Source organism: Somniosus microcephalus, chromosome 7, assembly GCF_052327205.1.
Source record: "Somniosus microcephalus isolate GS21.2 chromosome 7, FLI_Smic_1.0, whole genome shotgun sequence".
NCBI lineage: Eukaryota > Metazoa > Chordata > Chondrichthyes > Squaliformes > Somniosidae > Somniosus > Somniosus microcephalus.
Genome location: NC_140993.1, coordinates 268,129,463 through 268,147,812, shown reverse-complemented (window position 1 = coordinate 268,147,812; position 18,350 = coordinate 268,129,463). Strand labels below are relative to the sequence as shown.

General features: G+C 42.0%; 1 protein-coding gene across 9 annotated transcripts in view; it reads left to right on the top strand.

The window, feature by feature from the left end:
• Positions 1–18,350, top strand: part of bbs9 (Bardet-Biedl syndrome 9) — a 479,777-nt gene that overhangs the window by 55,984 nt on the left and 405,443 nt on the right. For all 9 annotated transcript variants that reach the window (XR_015079111.1, XR_015079110.1, XM_085993738.1 and 6 more), the window contains exons 8-10: positions 332–416; positions 6,127–6,310; positions 15,452–15,581. Coding sequence is in view for 7 of the 9 variants with exons in the window: in XM_085993738.1 (XP_085849864.1) it covers positions 332–416; positions 6,127–6,310; positions 15,452–15,581 (399 nt within the window). In the remaining 2 variants the exon portion in view is untranslated. The remainder of the gene's footprint in view (positions 1–331; positions 417–6,126; positions 6,311–15,451; positions 15,582–18,350) is intronic.

The window sequence follows — 18,350 nt, the reverse complement described above, 5'->3', positions numbered from 1 at the left end:
GGAGGGCGCAGGGTAGTGGGATTCATTTTGATTGCTCTAGCAAAGAGCTGGCACAGACGTGATCTGCCAAATGTCCGCTTACTGTGCTGCAAAAGACTCTGGCTTTAGATTGTACTTTCCTTTAAACATGACTACATGGTGCATATGCTGTTATTGAAAATAGCTTCGGGTCTGTGGGCCCCAAATAACATCAACAACTTGCATTTAAATTGCGCCTTTAACATTGAAAAATGTTGCAAAGCACGTCGGAGGCATAATCAGAAAAAAATGTTGCTGTGGGCATGTCCGTTCTACTGATTTTAAGAAATGTTTTTTTTTTCTCCCTCATCAGGTACCAGGTGCTAGCTGTTGCCACAGATGCAGAAACCAGAGAAGATTCTGAGCAGCAGAAATTAGGATCTGGGAAGAGACTAACGGTGAGGCCTGTGCTTTTAGCCTTATTGCTTTTTGGAAAAACACAGTCTGCCAGTTGTGCTGTGTAGTTGTCCACTAAACAGGATTTGGCACCTTTGGGTGATGGCAACTGCAATGTGATTAAATTCAAAGTGATTTTTGGATTTGATGCTACCGACGACCCACATCAAGGTTTACAATTTTAAAGAGACCAGCATGAAGGTACAAGGGAAGGACTAAAAATAATTGGGAGAGATTATTATTTTTTAACATCTTGGTAGAGGACAAATGGAATGCCTTCAGAGGCATGCCGAGGAAGGTGTAGGGAAAATAGAGTAAAAAAACAAAACAAACCTGAATGGATCAAACAGACAATCGGAGGGGAAATGAAGAAAAATGAGCTTCACAAATCCTGCAGAAATTAGGGGAGGGGGGAGCAGGGTGTCCAACGGGGAGATTACAGGAAATGTCAAAGTATGTCAAAAGGGTTTTTGGATGGGCAAAGAGGGAAATGGAAATTGAGATACTGTAGATGCTCAATACAACAGATAAAAAATCTAAAACTCGTCTGGTTCCTGCACTGTCTGAGGTGCTGTCTTCAGATGAGATGTTAATCTGAGGCCCTGTTTGCCCTCTCAGATGGCTGTAAAAGATCCCATAAGACTAGGCAGTTCTCCCCGGTGTTTATATTTATCCCTCAACCAACATCACTAAAAACAGATTATCTGATCATTATCACATTGCTATTTTTGGGAGCTTGCTGTGCACAAATTGACTGCCACGTTTCCCTGCATTACAACAGTGACTAATCTTCAAAAAGCCCATCATTGGCTGTGAAGCACTTTGGGACGTCCTGAGGTTGTGAAAGACACTATATAAATGCAAGTTCTTATAACAGCAAGAGGATAGGCAGGGAAGAGATCAGAACCTTCAAGGATGCCAATAAGGTTGAAACTGAGGATGAGCAAGTTATTGTTGAGTAGTTGTTGAGTGCGGAGTAGTTAATCTAGTCAATGAATACAACAACAGTAACATGCCCAGTATTAATGGAAATAATCCATGTAGATTTATAGGGGGAAAAATTGGGCCGCACCCCCTTTGGGGCGCTAACTTTGCAGCGCCCCAAAAAAGTTAGTGCCCCCACGCCCGAAATTCACCGGTAGCGCCCCAAGAGGGATGTGGGGCACTACTGGAAGCGTCCTGCCTCCCTCTTGGGGCGCTGCGAGTGAATATCGCGGCGCTACGTGGCACTGCGGCACATTGCGCCGTGGTACTGCAGGCCTTCCTCCCCTTATTAAAGGGGAGGAGCCTAGCGAAGCGCAACCTGGGGCCCAGCTGGGCCACCAGGGATTGAAGTGCCGGCAAAAGAACCTGGCACTCGAAGTGCCGGGCTCATGGCGCGCAGCCGGCACTCCGCGGGCTGGGGACGGCAAAACGAGCAGGTGCTGGCTGGCGGCCAGCAACATAAATGGCTGCCCGGCACCTTCCTTTAATTAGCAGGGAGGCCCGTCGGACATAGCGTCCAGCGGTAAGTCACGGGGCGCTACCGAAGATCGCAGCCGGGGCGTGAGCGGGACGCTGCACACGGTGATGATGTCATAGCCGGCGGAGCGGGGCGCTAACGGTTACCGCTGCTGCTACCCTCCCGCTGAATTTCGTGGGAGGCGTTGGCGGCGCAGCGCCCAGGCTCTAGTTGCTTTGTGCCCCGTTAGCGCCCTCTTAGGGCACTAACGGGAGGCACACATCAACCGAATTTTTCCCCCATGGACTTTGACATAAACAAGGTGACTGATTTAAGCAGGCTCAAACAGCTTAAAACAAGTAAATCTCCAAGGATGCATGATATTTATCTCGGGCGGTGAGAAAGACTAAGGATAAGATTTATGAAGTGCTGACCATTATTATGAAGGAGTCACTGAATGTTGGAAACAAGCTAATTTAATACCTACATTCAAATAAAAGGGGACAAATTAACTTTGACTTCTGGGCCTGCAGGTGCCCAACATGAGTATCTGGAAAAATAATGGAATTGGTTATCAGGAGCAAAGTTGAGGATTTCTTATTTGAGAATGATTTAATAAATACTGGCCAAAATGGTTTTAGAAGGAGGAGATCTTGTTTGAGTAAACTTCCTTACCTTTAGAGGAAATGATAAGTGGACCGTAGAAAGCCACATCAACTTGGATTCAGAAACCTAATGCAAACTGGTCAAATTTACAGACGATACTAAACTGGGAGGGCATTTGGAAGAAACAGTTGGGGACCTACAAAAGGACTTTGATAAATCCGAGGCGGATCAGATTCAATACAACCACGTGGAAAATACTGGAAGGAGTAATGGACTTCATTAGTACACTGTGGGTGGTGTAGGAGTAGCTGCCGGTATCGGGGGAAGGGATCTGTGGGCGATAGTAAGCTTCGCACTTCATGTCAAGTTGCTGTAGAGCAGCAACAAAGGGAATAGAATGCTTAATTATATTGCTGGGTTAGGTAAATACAAATCAGGATATGTTGTGCTAAAACTGTATAGATCCCTGGTCAGTCCCCACCTTGAGTACTGTGTTGAGATTTGGTTGCTGGGACATAAGGGAAACATTGATGACGTGAAAGTGGTGCTGAAATTAGGCTAATCCTTAAGGATAGACATCCAAATGGTTAAGTTAATGTAAGATTTAAGGTAGATAGCGAGAAACTATTTCTTCTGGTGGGAAAGTCCAGAACAACGGGGGGGGATGGCCTTAAAATTAGAGCTAGGCCGTTCAGGGGTGATGTCAGGAAGCACTTCTTCACACAAAGTGTGGTAGAAATCCAGAACTTTCTCCCCTAAAAAGCTGTTGAAGCTGGGGGTCAATTGAAAATTTAAAAACTGAGATTGATAGATTTTTATTAGGCAAGGGTATTAAGGATTACAGAACCAGGGCGGGGAGATGAAGTTCAGATACAGATCAGCCATGATGTAATTGAATGGCGGAACAGGCTCGATGGGCTGAATGGTCTCCTCCTGTTCCTATGCAAGAGTGCTTAACACTTTTTTGCTGATTTTATATAGGCACAGATCTAGGCCTAGAGGGAGTGATGTTGAAATTTGTTGATGTTACTAAAGTAGGAGGTACAGTTAATTCTTTAGAAGGCCAAAGGAAGCTGCAAAGAATTCTGTTGGCTGGTTTCACATTTTCTGGAACAATTATCCTACCGCCCACTCTTAAATAGATAAGTGTGTAAATGTATCTTCTAATTCATTTCTTAGTTTTCTGGTCTTCAGTGTTGTTGAGCTGTGCTTATTTAAAGATTGTTTCAGGCTGCACTTGTGGCTCTCATCAGCTGTTATACAATTCAGATCAATGGGTTGGGTAGAAATGTTTGACATATTTTTGGTCTGAGATGTGAATGAATCCCTAGGCTTAGAAAGAAAGAAGAAACTGCATTTAAGCAGTGCCTTAAGTCCTCAGGACATCCCAAAGCAAACTACAATCAATGAATTACTTCAGAAATGCAGTATGTAGGCAAATGTGGCAGCAATGTGCACACAGCAAGGTCCAACAAACAGCAAAAGAGTAACTAGATAATCCATTTTTATGGTATTGTATAGGGAGGAATGTTGGCCAGGAGACTAGATGATCATTTACACCCACCTCGGCAAGTAAAGGTGGCACCTGCAATGATGCAGCACTCCGCTAGTACTGTGCTGAAGCCCTGGATCTTAGCAAAGATATTAATTTTCTTCTAATGATTTGTCTTTTGTAAATTAATTAATTTGTACTGTGTGCCTGTATTCTTTCTCGGTGGAAGTTGAGCACTGTGGTTGTTTTTTGTTGCGATAGTTTGATCAGTGTTTGCAAGGCTCCCTTTCATTGTGGTGGCTGTGTTATTGTTGCAGAACTTGGTACTTTATCAAAATTTGACTTTTATGTGTTGTGTCTATAATCTGCGTTTTCTGTGATGTTGCAGACAGTGCTGATTTCTGTTACTGAGCTCTGGAATGTTTTCCCATGATGTATAAAAGCCTATATTTAAGTGCTGTTTGCCATTTATTTATAGGCGTGGGTTTGCTTTGCTGAGCAATTTTTTGGGGGTTATTTTGAGAGGTTTCCATATGTGTAATACAATCACCCTGGTTAACTGTTTCCAATCCAAGCTGCTGAGAGATTCACGCAGGTAAGTTTTTATTTGCTTGAGATGGAGTGCCTTAATCTAAATCATGTTGGCAAAGACAGGCTAACAAAGCAGGTGGCATCCTGGTCTTTATAAATAGAGGCAGAGAGTACAAATGCCAGGAAGTTATGCTAAACCTGTATAAAACACTAGTTCAAACCCAGCTGGAGTATTGTGTCCAATTCTGGACACCACACTTTAGGAAGGACGTGAAGGCTTTGGGGAGGGTACAGAAGTGATTCACTAGAATGGTTCCAGGGATGAGGGATTACAGTTATGTGGATAGACTGGAGAAGCTGGGGTTGTTCTCCTTAGAGCAGAGAAGGACAAGAGAAGATTTGATAGAGGTGTTTAAAATCATGAAAAGTTTAGATAGAGTAAATAAAGAGAAAATGTTTCCAATGGCTGACTGGTCGATAACCAGAGGGCACAGATTCAAGGTGATTGGCTAAAGAACCAGAGGTGACGTGAGGAAAAACGTTTTTATGCAACGAATGGTCAGGATTTGGAATGCACTGCCTGATAGGGTGGTGGATACAGATTCAATAGTAGCCTTCAAAAGGGAATTGGATGAATACTTGAAGGAGAAAGATTTGCAGGGATATGGGTCTGAAGCCGGGGAGTGGGACTAACTGGATTGCTCTTCGAAATAGCCAGCGCAGACTCGATGGGCCAAATGGCCTCTTTCTGTGCTGTACTATTCTATGATTCTATGTGTTAGCCTATGTCATAATATTCACACATTGCTACAACTTCTGTATCACGTTATTTGTCATTATTTCTCATAGATGTTCTAAAACTGAATCACATGGAATGTATGTCTGTGGTTTCCTCTTTTACTGTAGCCCTCCATGCTAACTACCCCGTGATACCCTTTGCCTATGCCAAGCTGTTAACTTCTTATATAACACATTATCCTACACCAATCATGGTAGGCATTAAGCTCAGCCGATATGAGCGCATGTTAACCTGACCACCAAATTGCACCTTCCAGCTACTGTTGTCCCAAGTCTTGGAGTTTCCTTAATGGCCTTGTGATGGACATCGGCCTTCGATGAGGCGAAGGGATAATGTGTCCCAGCTCTAGATGTCCCAGTCCAATGTCACATATCAGTCTTGGTGGTTTATTGTGCCCAGCCTTTCTATTGACTTACACAATTGTGCTCCTAAAACTTCTCATCTGTAGTGACTGTAAATCTGCAGTGGATGTATTGATATAGCTCTTAGTTTTATCCTGTACTCATTGTGTCACATTCTGAGCATAGAATTTCAGAAAAGCAATTAATGTATTTTAAGGGTAGCTTGTTTTTAAGGTTGTTGAACATTTGTCTTCTGGTATGTATAAAGTTAACTTTTGTTGCTTTAAGGTTTCATTTGTCATGACTTTGGTGCATGTTTGGCTAATTCCGTAGATGTACAAAAGAGAGACTATTGCAATAGTCTTCTGCATGTAACATGAAAAAAATAAACATAGCTAAGACCCATGAGGGTATGTGTAACAATCTGTAGCAAGTGTATTGAGTTGGCAAGTTTTCTTGCCGCTTACATGTTGACCTATTGTGCATCTTCTTGTGTTTGCAGAGAGACTGGATGGTGAACATTGGTGAACAAGCATTAGACATATGCATAGTGTCATTTAATCAAGCTGCTTCCTCTATATTAGTACTTGGTGAGAGAAACCTCTTCTGCTTTAAGGAAAATGGCCAGCTTCGCTTCATGAAGAAACTGGAATACAATCCAAGCTGCTTCTTGCCATACACCTCGGGTATGTAAAGTTAATACAGTTCACAGATAAGTATAGATGTGGGATACCATTCTGCACAATAGCTCACGCTTCCATAGAAAACTATGATCCTTATTTAAAGATTGTTTTAAATAACGTGAATCTCTCCGTGTTGCCATATCTGAGATTGCTAAAAATTGGTATGGTTGATGCAGGTAGTAACAATGGAAGCTGCCAAGAAGTGGATGTGGTTATGACCTATGTCAAACCATTCCACATTTCCTATTGATAATTTTGGGGAGATTCAAAATGGGTAAAATGCCAAGATTTCCCCTAATTTTTATGTCACCAAATTTGCCGCAAATAGAAACTTTGAGTCCTCTACTTTGGACCCCAAGCAAACGAGACGCTCCTTCTTCCTGAAGACAAAGTTATTCATGGTAAATGGAGACAACAAAGAAAGTAGAAAGCAAATTAAGATTCTTGCTGATGGCAGAGACTCATCATCGTTGGCCGACAGCTGCACGTTGTGTCACTGGTAACCTGACTATTTTAGCTCGGTTAGGGGAGTTAATCCTGACAGAGTGCAAGTTACCAACTTGGATGAAACGTGACATTTACATGTTAAGTAAAATTACAAAAAGTTACTTCAGTATATATTAGTTTACTTATTAATATAATTGTGAAATAATTGACATGAATAGTTAATTTGTTAATACAATAAACTTCAATTCCATTTCTCAAAAAAGTGGGAGTGGGAAATGATAGGTTTCTGGTTGCCTTCATTTATAACCCAGTACTCAAAGTGACCGCAAGTTGGCCGTGTCCATAGAAATTACAACACGGAAACAGGACATTTCAGCCCAACCAGTCAGTGTTGGCGTTTAGACCTACTTTCTCACAGAGGGTCATCACATTTACCCTCCCTTTTCCCATATCCCTTAACCCTTTTTCCTTCATCCATCTATCCAATCTACTGTTGAATGTTGACCTAGTTTCTGCCTCAACCACTCACCCTGGAAGTGAATCTCACAGTCTCCCAACTCTCTGTGAAGAAGATGCGCCTCCCCTATGTTCTAAAGCTCTTACATTTAATCTTGTATCTATGGCCCCTCGTTCTTGACTCCTCAACTATTGGAAACAGTCTGCTTCTGTCTACCCTGTCCCATCCTTTCATAATTCTAAGCACTTTTATTATATCGTCCTGTAATTTGCATTGTTCTGATGAAAAAAGATCCTATTTTTCAAGTTTTTCTTGGTATTGTATTTGTATTTTCTCATACCAGCATTCTAGTGAGTCCGTGTTGTACCCTCTCCATATATCAGTGTAGTTTATAGATGTGCCACCTTATTCTAGCAGGAACAAGTGGTCTAGTAATTCTATTCTCTTCTCCCCATCTCCAGGTTGAAGTACTGATCTCACCCATGGTAATTGGAGGACAATTTTAGTCAAAGAATTAGGAGCACTACACCTAACACTGGTGTTAGGCATAAACACTGGCATAAAATGCAATACCAAGCACCATGTGTGTTCTGGCAACTGCAATAACATCAGACTCTAATCATTAAATGTACAAAGATAGAGGGTGCGAAATTCGGTAGCGCCCCGTTTCGGGGCGGTAGCGCTGGTGAGGTGGGACATCCTGCGCCTGGTGAGGAAGTCCCGCCACGGCTGCGAAAATTTGCCTTACCGCCCCACCCAGGAAGTGGAGCGCAATGTCGGGTGCTCCACTTCCTGGGTGGGGTGGTAACCGAGGCGATGGAGCACTGCAGCATTTCAACGCCCCTCCCCTTCAGTTAAAGGGGAGGGCCGCTGCACACTCTGCAGGGCATCCGATGGCTCCAACAAGGCCACCAGGGCGGCGTGGTGCCATGGCAGTAGCCGGCACTGAGACGCAGTGCAGCACGAAGGCGGCCGGGACCACGGCACGGTCGGCCCGGCTGGCGATCCGCGAGGCTGACGCTGACACCGCCTATGGCAGCCTTGCAGGGCACAGCTGAATTTTTGCCGTGGGGTGGTAAGGGGACGCATCGCACGGCAGAATGTTTTGAGTGCTGGTTGTATTGCAGTCCATGACTACTAAATGTCTTTGAAGTGTTAAAGTATATGCTTGTATATCCTACAAAATATTCTTCCGTATACATTGAACTTTGACATACAAATAGAGTTGCTGCCATCTACTGAGGCAAAAATGACCGTGGACATCCTCTTTAAGGACTTTGTTTCTTGCATGGTCATCCTGACCTGTTATTGGCACCAGCCTTGACAATTACTTCTTCCTTCAAGGAAAAACTCCTTTATTCACTGTTTATTGGCTGTTTTCTCCTTTGAACTCCATGCAGTTCATTTACCTGCGGACTTGGAGTAATTCTATAGTCATTCATTTTAAAGTTTTTTTCACTTTTAAGGAACAGGAATGTAAATGTGCAGGGGCAGCTCCTCAAACAGGCACCACCACTTCATATCGTGGCGGGTTCTTTGTTGCTTCCTTTCATTCCCGCATATTTGAGGATAAGCAAAGAGCCCGCATACTCTCGGGGCGAAGGGAGGACGTTACTGAGAGAGCAGACAAAGTCATGTTCCGGGAGATGATGCAAAGACGGGTTGCATATAAGAATTGCATATAGATACAAGAATTCTTACTGCAAATATTTCTACTATATCACAGTTATTTGCCTACTATTTATTTGTATTAAAACAAGTTGCTTATAATTTAAGTTCACATGACTTCAGTTATGTGGAGAGACTAGAGAGGCTGAGATTGTTCTCCTAAGAGCAGAGAGGCTAAGAGGAGATTTAATAGAGCTCTTCAAAATTACGAGGGGTTTTGATAGAGTAGTTAGGGAGAAACTTTTTTTTATCATCAAAAACTGGGAGGAAAAACTCCAAACTCCAATATTCCCAGGTAAATTTGAACTTGGCTAAAACTCGAATCAAGCTAGAGACCTAATAAAGGCACAATTAAGCTAAATGACAAGCCACAATTATTTACACAGTTCACACACACTACTTTTGTGGGTCGCAGTAGCATTTCCAAAGATTCTGGCAAGTCTATGCTTTACTACTGCTTTTAGTTGTACTCATTTCAGTCACAGGACTTACTGAGCCTGTAATCTGTTAGTTTCTGTCATCTCTTAAACACTGCTTTTAATTATAGTGTGTAGGTACTGGGACTTTTGGATCTTTGCAAAGTTTTTGCTGAATTGAGCATCTATTTTAGAAATCAAAGGTTTGTAGAATGATATTGTTTCTATGCATTTGTTTGTATATTTATAAGTCTCTGTTTACAGATCAGAACTGTACTTTGGTTTAGATAATGTAACAATAATAGATTGGGCAACTTTTAGATCAGCCAGAGCAAGTTATTAACATGTAAAAACTTGGTTGTTGTGAAAATAAAATCTGACAGCATAATTATAGGCTTGACAAAATAGGTATGATTTGCAAAAACATTCAATTTTTTTTTTCTTTAATTAATAACTTAACTTAATTGCTTGACACTAAACTGGTCAAAACCCAGGGGGGACAGGTGTTGCAAGCAGTAGCAAAGCAGGTAGAATAAGTTTGACCTGCCAAACTGAAGTTACTGCTTAAACTTTTCCTTCTTGCCCGCCCTTCCCTCCCTCCCTCTGTTTATACTGTGTACGGTTCATTTAAAGTTGACAGGCTTGAAGCGGCTGAGTGTGCTGTTTAACTGAGGTCTTGGACCATCTAAAGTAAAATGAACGAATGACTGAAAATATGGGACAGAGGGATTCTGTCAGAACATGCAAAAACTTCAGCGACAGTTACCAGCCTAATTAGCTCTTTCTGTCGTCATAACTGTCACAATCAATTGAGACAATGCAAATTTCTGATATAATGTTAAATGATGAGGTGGGACCATTCATGGTAAATAGATAGGATATTAGCTGTAATGAAGGCTACAGATTAGAAAGTGCTAAGAACATAGAAAGATATGAGCGGGCCAATGCTTCATATGCCATTCCTCTGTTCTATATTAATTGAGGCACCAACCTGTTTAAATAAACAAGTTAATCCCTCTTCAAATACCAAACAGCGGAATGTCTTACAACCGGTTGCCAGTTTGGCTGCTAATATGGATAGTAGTAACTTGAAGGCTTATATGGTTAAAGGATGCCAGTAACGTTTAGTATTGAGCGTACTGGCAGAATATGAATTCCACCATTGTCTTCTCCCCTTCTAGCTCAATGTTAAGTGGTACATTTTAGGAGGAAGAATAAGTAAAGGACACTGAATGGTAAACGGTGAAACGAGTAGCGACAGTTAAGAGTTTATGAGACAAATCTTTAAAAGTGGGAGCATAGGTTTTTTTAAAAAATTTCTAACTTTCAAAATTAATGGCATTGAGTACAAAAGCAAAGAGGTAATGCTAAACCTATATAAAGATGCTAAGGCTGCACATAGAATATTGTGCCCAGTTTTGGGCACCTTGCATGGCTTTACAATTCTTGGGTGTTGAATTCCATCTGCTATCTCTGCTCATTGTCCTAACCAGTCCAGATTCCTTTAAATTATCACACATTGGTTAGCATCACTGTACCTAATTTGGCATAGTTTGCAAACTTAGACATCTTGAATAATATTCTGTCCTCTAAGTCATTTACATAAATATTTTAAACAATACCGGCTCCAAAACTGACAACTGTGCCAAACAGGATTTCAGCAGCCATGGGGGTGAGCTAGGGAGAATAATCATAGCTTTGTTGATGCACTAGGTATGATGTATGTATTGAATTGCAAGATTAACCCAGTTGAGTAATTTTAATAATTTCTTGAATGATGACAGACACTGTATTCAACATTTATCCTTTAAAGAAACTAGTGTATCTTCCTTGTATTTCCTATGGTGAGTTTGAGGTCACTTTATCCCAAGGGTAGAAGTGCTGTGGTGTGGGGCAGGAGTGCAATTTCTGCTAAAAGGATTGGGAAAGAAGTTTCTGATCTACGTGCCTCCTGCCCTCACTCCAGGAGGTGGTGTTCATTAGACTCAGAAGGGTGATATCTTTCTGTTGCATTCAGATGCCTAAATGAAGAATGTGGCTTCCCAGGATTGACATAGCCTACAGCCAGTCAAGAGAAACCAAGGCATTAGCAGAAAAAACTCAGGCAACACTTATTGGGAGTTGTGTATCTGGTGACTCAGTGCACGGGACCTCATTGTACGATCACTGTCTGAAGTACTAGTGCAAAATATCAACAGAAAACGCTGGAAAAACTCAGTAGGGCAGGCAACACCCGTGGAGAGAGAAATAGAGTCAACGTTTCAGGCCGAAACCCTTCTTCAGAACTGAGGAAAAAAAGAAACAGATTAAAAGGCCAGTTTGGGGGCTGGGAAATGGGGGAGGGGCTGAAAGAACAAAGGGGAAGGTCTGGGAGGTGAAGAGACATTCAAGACGAGACGGTAATAGGACAGGTAAAGAGACAAAAGATGGCTCTAGATGAAGTGTGAAATGCGCTGGCAGAATTCTGCCATCTAGAGCCATCTTTTGTCTCTTTACCTGTCCTATTACCACCTTGTCTCGTCTTGAATATCTCTTAATGTCTCTTCACCTCCCAGACCTTCCCCTTTGTTCTTTCATCCCCTCCCCCATTTCCCAGCCCCCAAACTGGCCTTTTAATCTGTTTCTTTTTTTCTCAGTTCTGACGAAGGGTTTCGACCTGAAACGTTGACTCTGTTTCTCTCTCCACGGATGTTGCCTGGCCTGCTGAGTTTTTCCAGCGTTTTCTGTTGTTATTTCGGATTTCCAGCATCCGCAGTATTTTGCTAAAGTACTAGTGCAAGCAAGTTTGGACTTGGACAAGTCGGGCAAGTGGGCTGGAAAGGATTCAGATTGGCAAACGAGCAGGCAGGCTGGGAAACACTCGGGCCGATTGGTCAGCACTCAGGCCAATAGGTCAGTACTGGGCTGGGAAACGCTATAGGCCAGGCCTGAAAGCAACACAATGGACTCTGGTTGGGTGGGGATGGAACTTTTTTTTTAAATAGTAAATTTCCTGTAGAATCGAATGCAGAACTGCCCCACTTGAGGGTGACCTTGAAGCCACCCTCAAGCTCCAAGGTTTCTGATGGGGGTTGTGCCTCAGAGCAAAGCTCAGTGTGTATTTCCAACAGCAGCTGAACAATTTAATGGTTAATTTCAAGTAATTTTTTGCAAATTGTAGCTTTTCTCATTATCTTCTAAATGTGTGGCATGTGTATGGTTAACTGCTTGAAAAACAAGATGGGAGACACATTCCCAAAATAACATTTTGAATGGTTTTATTGGCCCCCCTTCTCCTACCCTAGCTGTTACAGCCGCTTCTTGAGTGGCAGTTTTCGATATCTCCTGCTACTTGGTGATTGGAAGTTCCCCAACCCATTCAGTTGTGATTTGTTGTTTGATAAACATGACATCTGACACAATCTGGTGCAGATAAGTCACATATTTTGCATATGCAACTATGGCACCTGAAGACGCAGACTTTTACACACACAGTGCCTTGCTCCCGTCTATCTAACAGTAGGAGAAGGTGTCAAATGAAACAGTGGGAGAGGGTGCTGATCAGCAAAACCATCTGGGTGCTAGAGAATAAATGTGTGAAGCCATCAGCACCGTGCTTGGCTATAGCTTTTAAAGAGGCAGTTTAGGTACTGAGCTGCCTTAACAGCGATAGAGTACAAATCAAAAGAGGTAATAGTGTTTCTGCAAGAGGCATTGCTCAGTTCCCATTTGGAATACTGTGTCCAGTTTGGATCACCTATTCGTAGGAAGAATACTATTGCCCTCGAGAGGGCAGGAAAATGAGTGCAGCAGATGATTATGGGCATCCGAAATTGAAGTTGTGAGGAAAGATTAAAGAAGGTGGGCTTCTTCGTGGGGAAAATTGGACATTGAGGTGATCTCATTGACGTTTTCATAGAAACAGAAACATAGAAGATAGGAGCAGGAGTAGGCCATTCGGCCCCTCGAGCCTGCTCCGCCATTCAGTGAGATCATGGCTGATCATCCAAACTCAGTACCCTGTCCCTGCCTTCTCCCCATATCCCTTGATCCCTTTAGCCTTAAGAAATATATCTAACTCCTTCTTGAATATATTTAATGAATTGGCCTCAACTGCCTTCTGTGGTAGAGAATTCCACAGGTTCACCACTCTCTGGGTGAAGAAATTCCTCCTCTTCTCAGTCCGAAATGGCATACCCCTTATCCTTAGACTGTGACCCCTGGTTCTGGACTCCCCAACCATCGGGAACATCCTTCCTGCATCAAAATTACTTAGGGAATTGACAACATTTCCCCAGGAAAATTGTTTACTATGTCAGGAACACAAGTTAGTATGTCAGATGAGAAGTCAGTAAGAACTGTTTGACTCCAAGTAATAAGTTATCAGGGAGGGACATTGAATCAGACAGTACAACAACAACTTGCAAGTATATAGCACCATTAATGTCCCAAGTTGCTTCATAGGTAGACAGCGAGTCAGGAACAAAGAGATTAGGAGAGGTGACTAAAAGCTTGGTTGAAGAGATGGGTTTTGAGAGAGTTTTTAAAGGGGGAGACGGGGTGAAAAGTTTTTTAGATGGAATTACAGAAAGTCCTATCTGGGCAGCTGAAATCTGAGCCACCAGTGGTGGGGGTGGGCTTGTACAAAAGTCAGGGGAGCAGAGATTTGGTGGGTGGGACACTGGGCTAGAGGAGATAGTAGAAATGGTGTGGGGCCGTGGAGTGACTTCAAGGTGAGGATCAGGAAGTTAAATTAAATGGGTTCTCGAGACAGTTGGATTCATTTGCAAGAAATGGAATTGGGTGATCTGGCAGGAAGATGGGTAGGAGGGGAGAACTGTGAACAAGGGGCATGTTTGTTTGACCGAATGGCCATTTCCTATTCTTAAAAATTCTTATATTAATAGAAATGTATTCAAAGAATAGCTAGCCAGAGGAAAAATAAGCTGGCATCATCGTGCACAACCCAGAATTAAAATAAAGATGGTAGAAAGAACTTGGATTTATGTAACAGCTTTCACATCATCAGAACATCCCAAAACACTTCACAGCTAGTGAATTATTTTTTTAAGTGTAGTCGCTGTTGTAATGTAGGCATACGCAGACAGGATTTCGATTTAACGTCTCGTCCACAAGGCGGTACCTCTGCCATGCCGCGTACCCTGAAGAGACAGCCTAGATTAGGTGTTGACATCGTGGAGAGGTAGCAGCAAGACTGGTCGTGGCATTTTGGTTACATTTCCTTTGTTGCTGAAGCACTGTTTTTGCAGAGTTAGTCTTTAAAGTGCTTGCCGTAGCATTTGCAGGTTGGTCTTATCTCCTGCACAGTCGTAGTTAATTGTTTCTTTATTTTCACATTCTACCTGAATGCCATTCATTATTGTTTGAAGGTACATACCAAAACAAACATTGTATTAGAACTTGCTCACATAATTTTAGCTGTTTGATTTATAATCCATTGAACTTCAAGAAAAGTTGTTTTTATTTGTTATGAAGATCAGATGTATTCCCGGGTCTTTGTATGGGAATGGTAGCAACATTCCCAGCTAGAAAATGATCCAAATGTAAATGAGAAGTTCATTTTGAATCTGGTAGATTTACTCGATTTGAACTAGGCCAATTGACTTTCTGCCATCTTTTGTCTTCTAGTTGTAAACTATATTGTGCAAATGTTTTGTATAAACCAGAGCTTATATATACGTTGTATAATTGGTAATGAGTCAACAGTCCCAGTCAGATAGGACAAATATTTTCTGAAGGATCAATCAACTGTATACCATAAATTGGGAAAATATATCAACAAGTTCCAGGAGTTGCTGATACATTTGCAGAACGTGCCAAGGTTTGAAAACCCCGTGATGCTTTTTCCAATCAGCGTTCCAGCTTTATCAAATAAAAACACTTCTATAAACTCCAGTCCTTGTCACTTGCATGTGCACCAGGCATTGCTGGCACTGCACATGGAGAATTCGGTTCAAACTTTACTTTGTGAAGTGCTTTGTTTTAACAAACTAAAACATTGTAACCTCCATATAGTCTTATGTAAATTGTTATGATCCCCAGTGAGTTAAAACAGGAAAGACAAATGTGCCTGTAGATGTGAAATACTACATTGTGTATGGTGTTTATTTTGTTGGGGAAACCAGTAATTTATTTCTTCCGTTGTTTACCTTGTAGTGTTGGAAGGAACAATAAACACCCTCATTGGGAACCACAATAACAAGCTACTCATATACCAAGATGTTACTCTGAAATGGGTTGCACAGCTTCCCCATGTTCCTGTGTCTGTACAAGTCGCCAACTTCCAGTGAGTACCCCTGTGTTTAAAAATCTACCACTGTCACTGCAGTACAGCAGGATATACTTTGTCTGCACATAATAATGTCTCATCTGTTTCCCGGTTGCTTGTGTGATATTATAGTGCAGATACTTTGTCTGGTTTATTTTATTGTACTGCTGATCACGGGTGTGTAATGAAAGAGTGGCAAAAATGGCTAAAATTTCCAAAATCAAATGTGTATTCTGTATTGGAATCAAAATGGGATCATCTCTAATGGATACATGTCTATAAAAGAGACGAGGCATGGCATTCCCCGAATGGTACACAGTTCTTTATGAAAAGTGTTATGAATGATTTTTCATTAAGTTAAACAAAGAAATACCAGGCTTCTTTCCCTACATGAAGGACATTTAAACAGAATTGATATAAAGCAGGGTCTTGCTGTTTTGTGTTATTGGAGGAATTTATCTTGTAATTCTAATCTGCAGGCGTAAATACAACAACTTACATTCATGTACACCTTTATCTAATATCTCATCGAAGTCTTTCAATAGTTAGTAATTTCTAGTAGAATAATAAGGGCTGTCTCTCTAAATTTTGCAGTAATAGGCTAATTAATTTTTGAATTATTGATGTTGACTCTCATTCTCTAACTCTGTGTTCCCATCCTGTCACACACACACAGTAAAAATGACTTCCAAATACTGTCATCACTGGCACAAGGCTCTTGTCCTCTATTTGTCCACTTACAATTTCAGCAGCTATCAATAGAGAGACAGGGCCTGCTTCAGTTTCTTGTTGAGTAGCCAGTCTATATTTACAGTGCCAATGAGTCATGTACATAGAGGGAAGACGCTTGTTCATTTAAACTTCTGAGAATGCCAATATTTTTCATATTGTATTTCCCCCACAAGGCACTGGGTCACATTCTAGTCTTGTGACGTTGAAGACAAACCACCCCCACCCCACGTGACCATCCTCCCTCCTGCCCCACGTGACCATCCCCACTCCTGCTCCGAATAAGAGAGCCCGCCTCACTTTGGAGCATCGGTTTATTTTTCCAGCAGTGGGTGAATGTTTGATTCTCCAATGCAAGCTGCTCCATCAAATTTCACTGGTATTGACGTCTCTAATGTGCCATTGCCGTCAATTTGTTTTTGGTTTCTTTGAACTTTACAAGTTCAAATTTTTCATCAAGTTTTACGAGTGCTTCAGATTTTTCTAATTCTTTGATAAACTGCCTTTTCTCAGTTGTTGCTGATACATTGTCTTCAAACAACGTGTAAAAATATGTAAGCAAGATCCGTAATGGGCTGGCACTTATCACTTTTGCCAACACTATAGTATTCTTAGCTGCTGCCTGGCACTGCTTGGGATCAGCTGCATTAACTCTGCTCAAGCCCATTTATTCTTCCCTGGCACTGAGACATATACTCTAGCTATGGCACATTTTCCCACCACCTCTTCCTTTTCACACTTCTGTTATTGGGGGCCAAGCAAAAACAAAGGCATTGTTTTGGAAGCAGAGGAATCCTTTGGCACCATTAACTGGTGTTGGTGAGCCCTTCTCTGCCCTATCATGACCTGCTGTCATTGGCCTCCAGTGGCACTGACACCATCTTAGGTTTATGGTTCCCACTGGTGCAGTACAGTTTGTTAAAACACCAGTCTCAGAGACATTAGGGCCAGATCCTCTTTTGGAAGGTGAGCTCTGCAGTGATGGGGCTAGCGGATCTTTGTTTATTACAGGTGCCTATCACCGCCTCCGGGCACCTTCCAACTTTGGGGGATGTGCAGATGCCTAGGGCTTCTACTCTCTGGAAGGTATGGGGTGGGGCCCATGGCTGCTCCGCCCTTTGAATGGCAGTAGTTTACATTTAGAAAATGTGATTGTATTCATTCTTCTATATGGCAGCTGGTCAAGCTGCCCTGATTCCTGACTGTGGGCAGCTTTCTGTATAGTTTCCCCTGCCAAAAAACTGACACAGTCCATTTTACCTCAAAAGTTGACTTGTAATACAAAACCAATAAGGAAAATGAAGAAGGTAACTATTTCCAGACTTTTGGCCTGCCACAGAATTGGTCATCCAGCTTGGTCGTGTTTGATGTGGGGTGGTCCAGGGTTTGAATTTGTTGCTTAAGTTGTTGATGATGTTTATGTTCATCAAATAGAGGGATATTAGTGCGGGTAAAGGAATTGTGTCAACAGCAAGCACTCCTAGACTTCTAATATGGTTATATGTAAAATAAAAGCTTCCTCTACTGTATCCCAACGGTGCATGTTTGTAGTCATTAAGGTGGTAATATTGGTGCCAGGGAAATGTATTATTTTCCACTTCTGCATCCAACATCAAATACTCCCAAAGAGAATAGGTGAAACATCCTTGACTGTGTATTGCCCAATCCCTATTATACACACTTCCATTCCTCACATCAGCCATGTTTATGGCTCAGAATGTTACTTATGTGCCAATTTGCAATATGGATGTGTGAGGGAGTGTTGTGTTGCAGACTTGTGTTCTAGGAACTGCATTCAACCTGTTCAAACTCACTTCACACAAGAATCTTGCAACCAACAGAGAGAAGAGACTTGACACCATTAGCCAGAGCTAGATTTGAATATAGGAGTTCAAAATTGACCTTCAACAACAGGATTGTGAACTGTCAGCACATCAGTGTTTTGTGTTGGAACAAATGACAGAACTTCATGGTGTGGGAAGTAACAGTTTCAAACCCCACTGCGCGGTTCTGCTGATTCGAGCTGCACAAGAAGGTGCTGAGTGGCCATTCTACCCT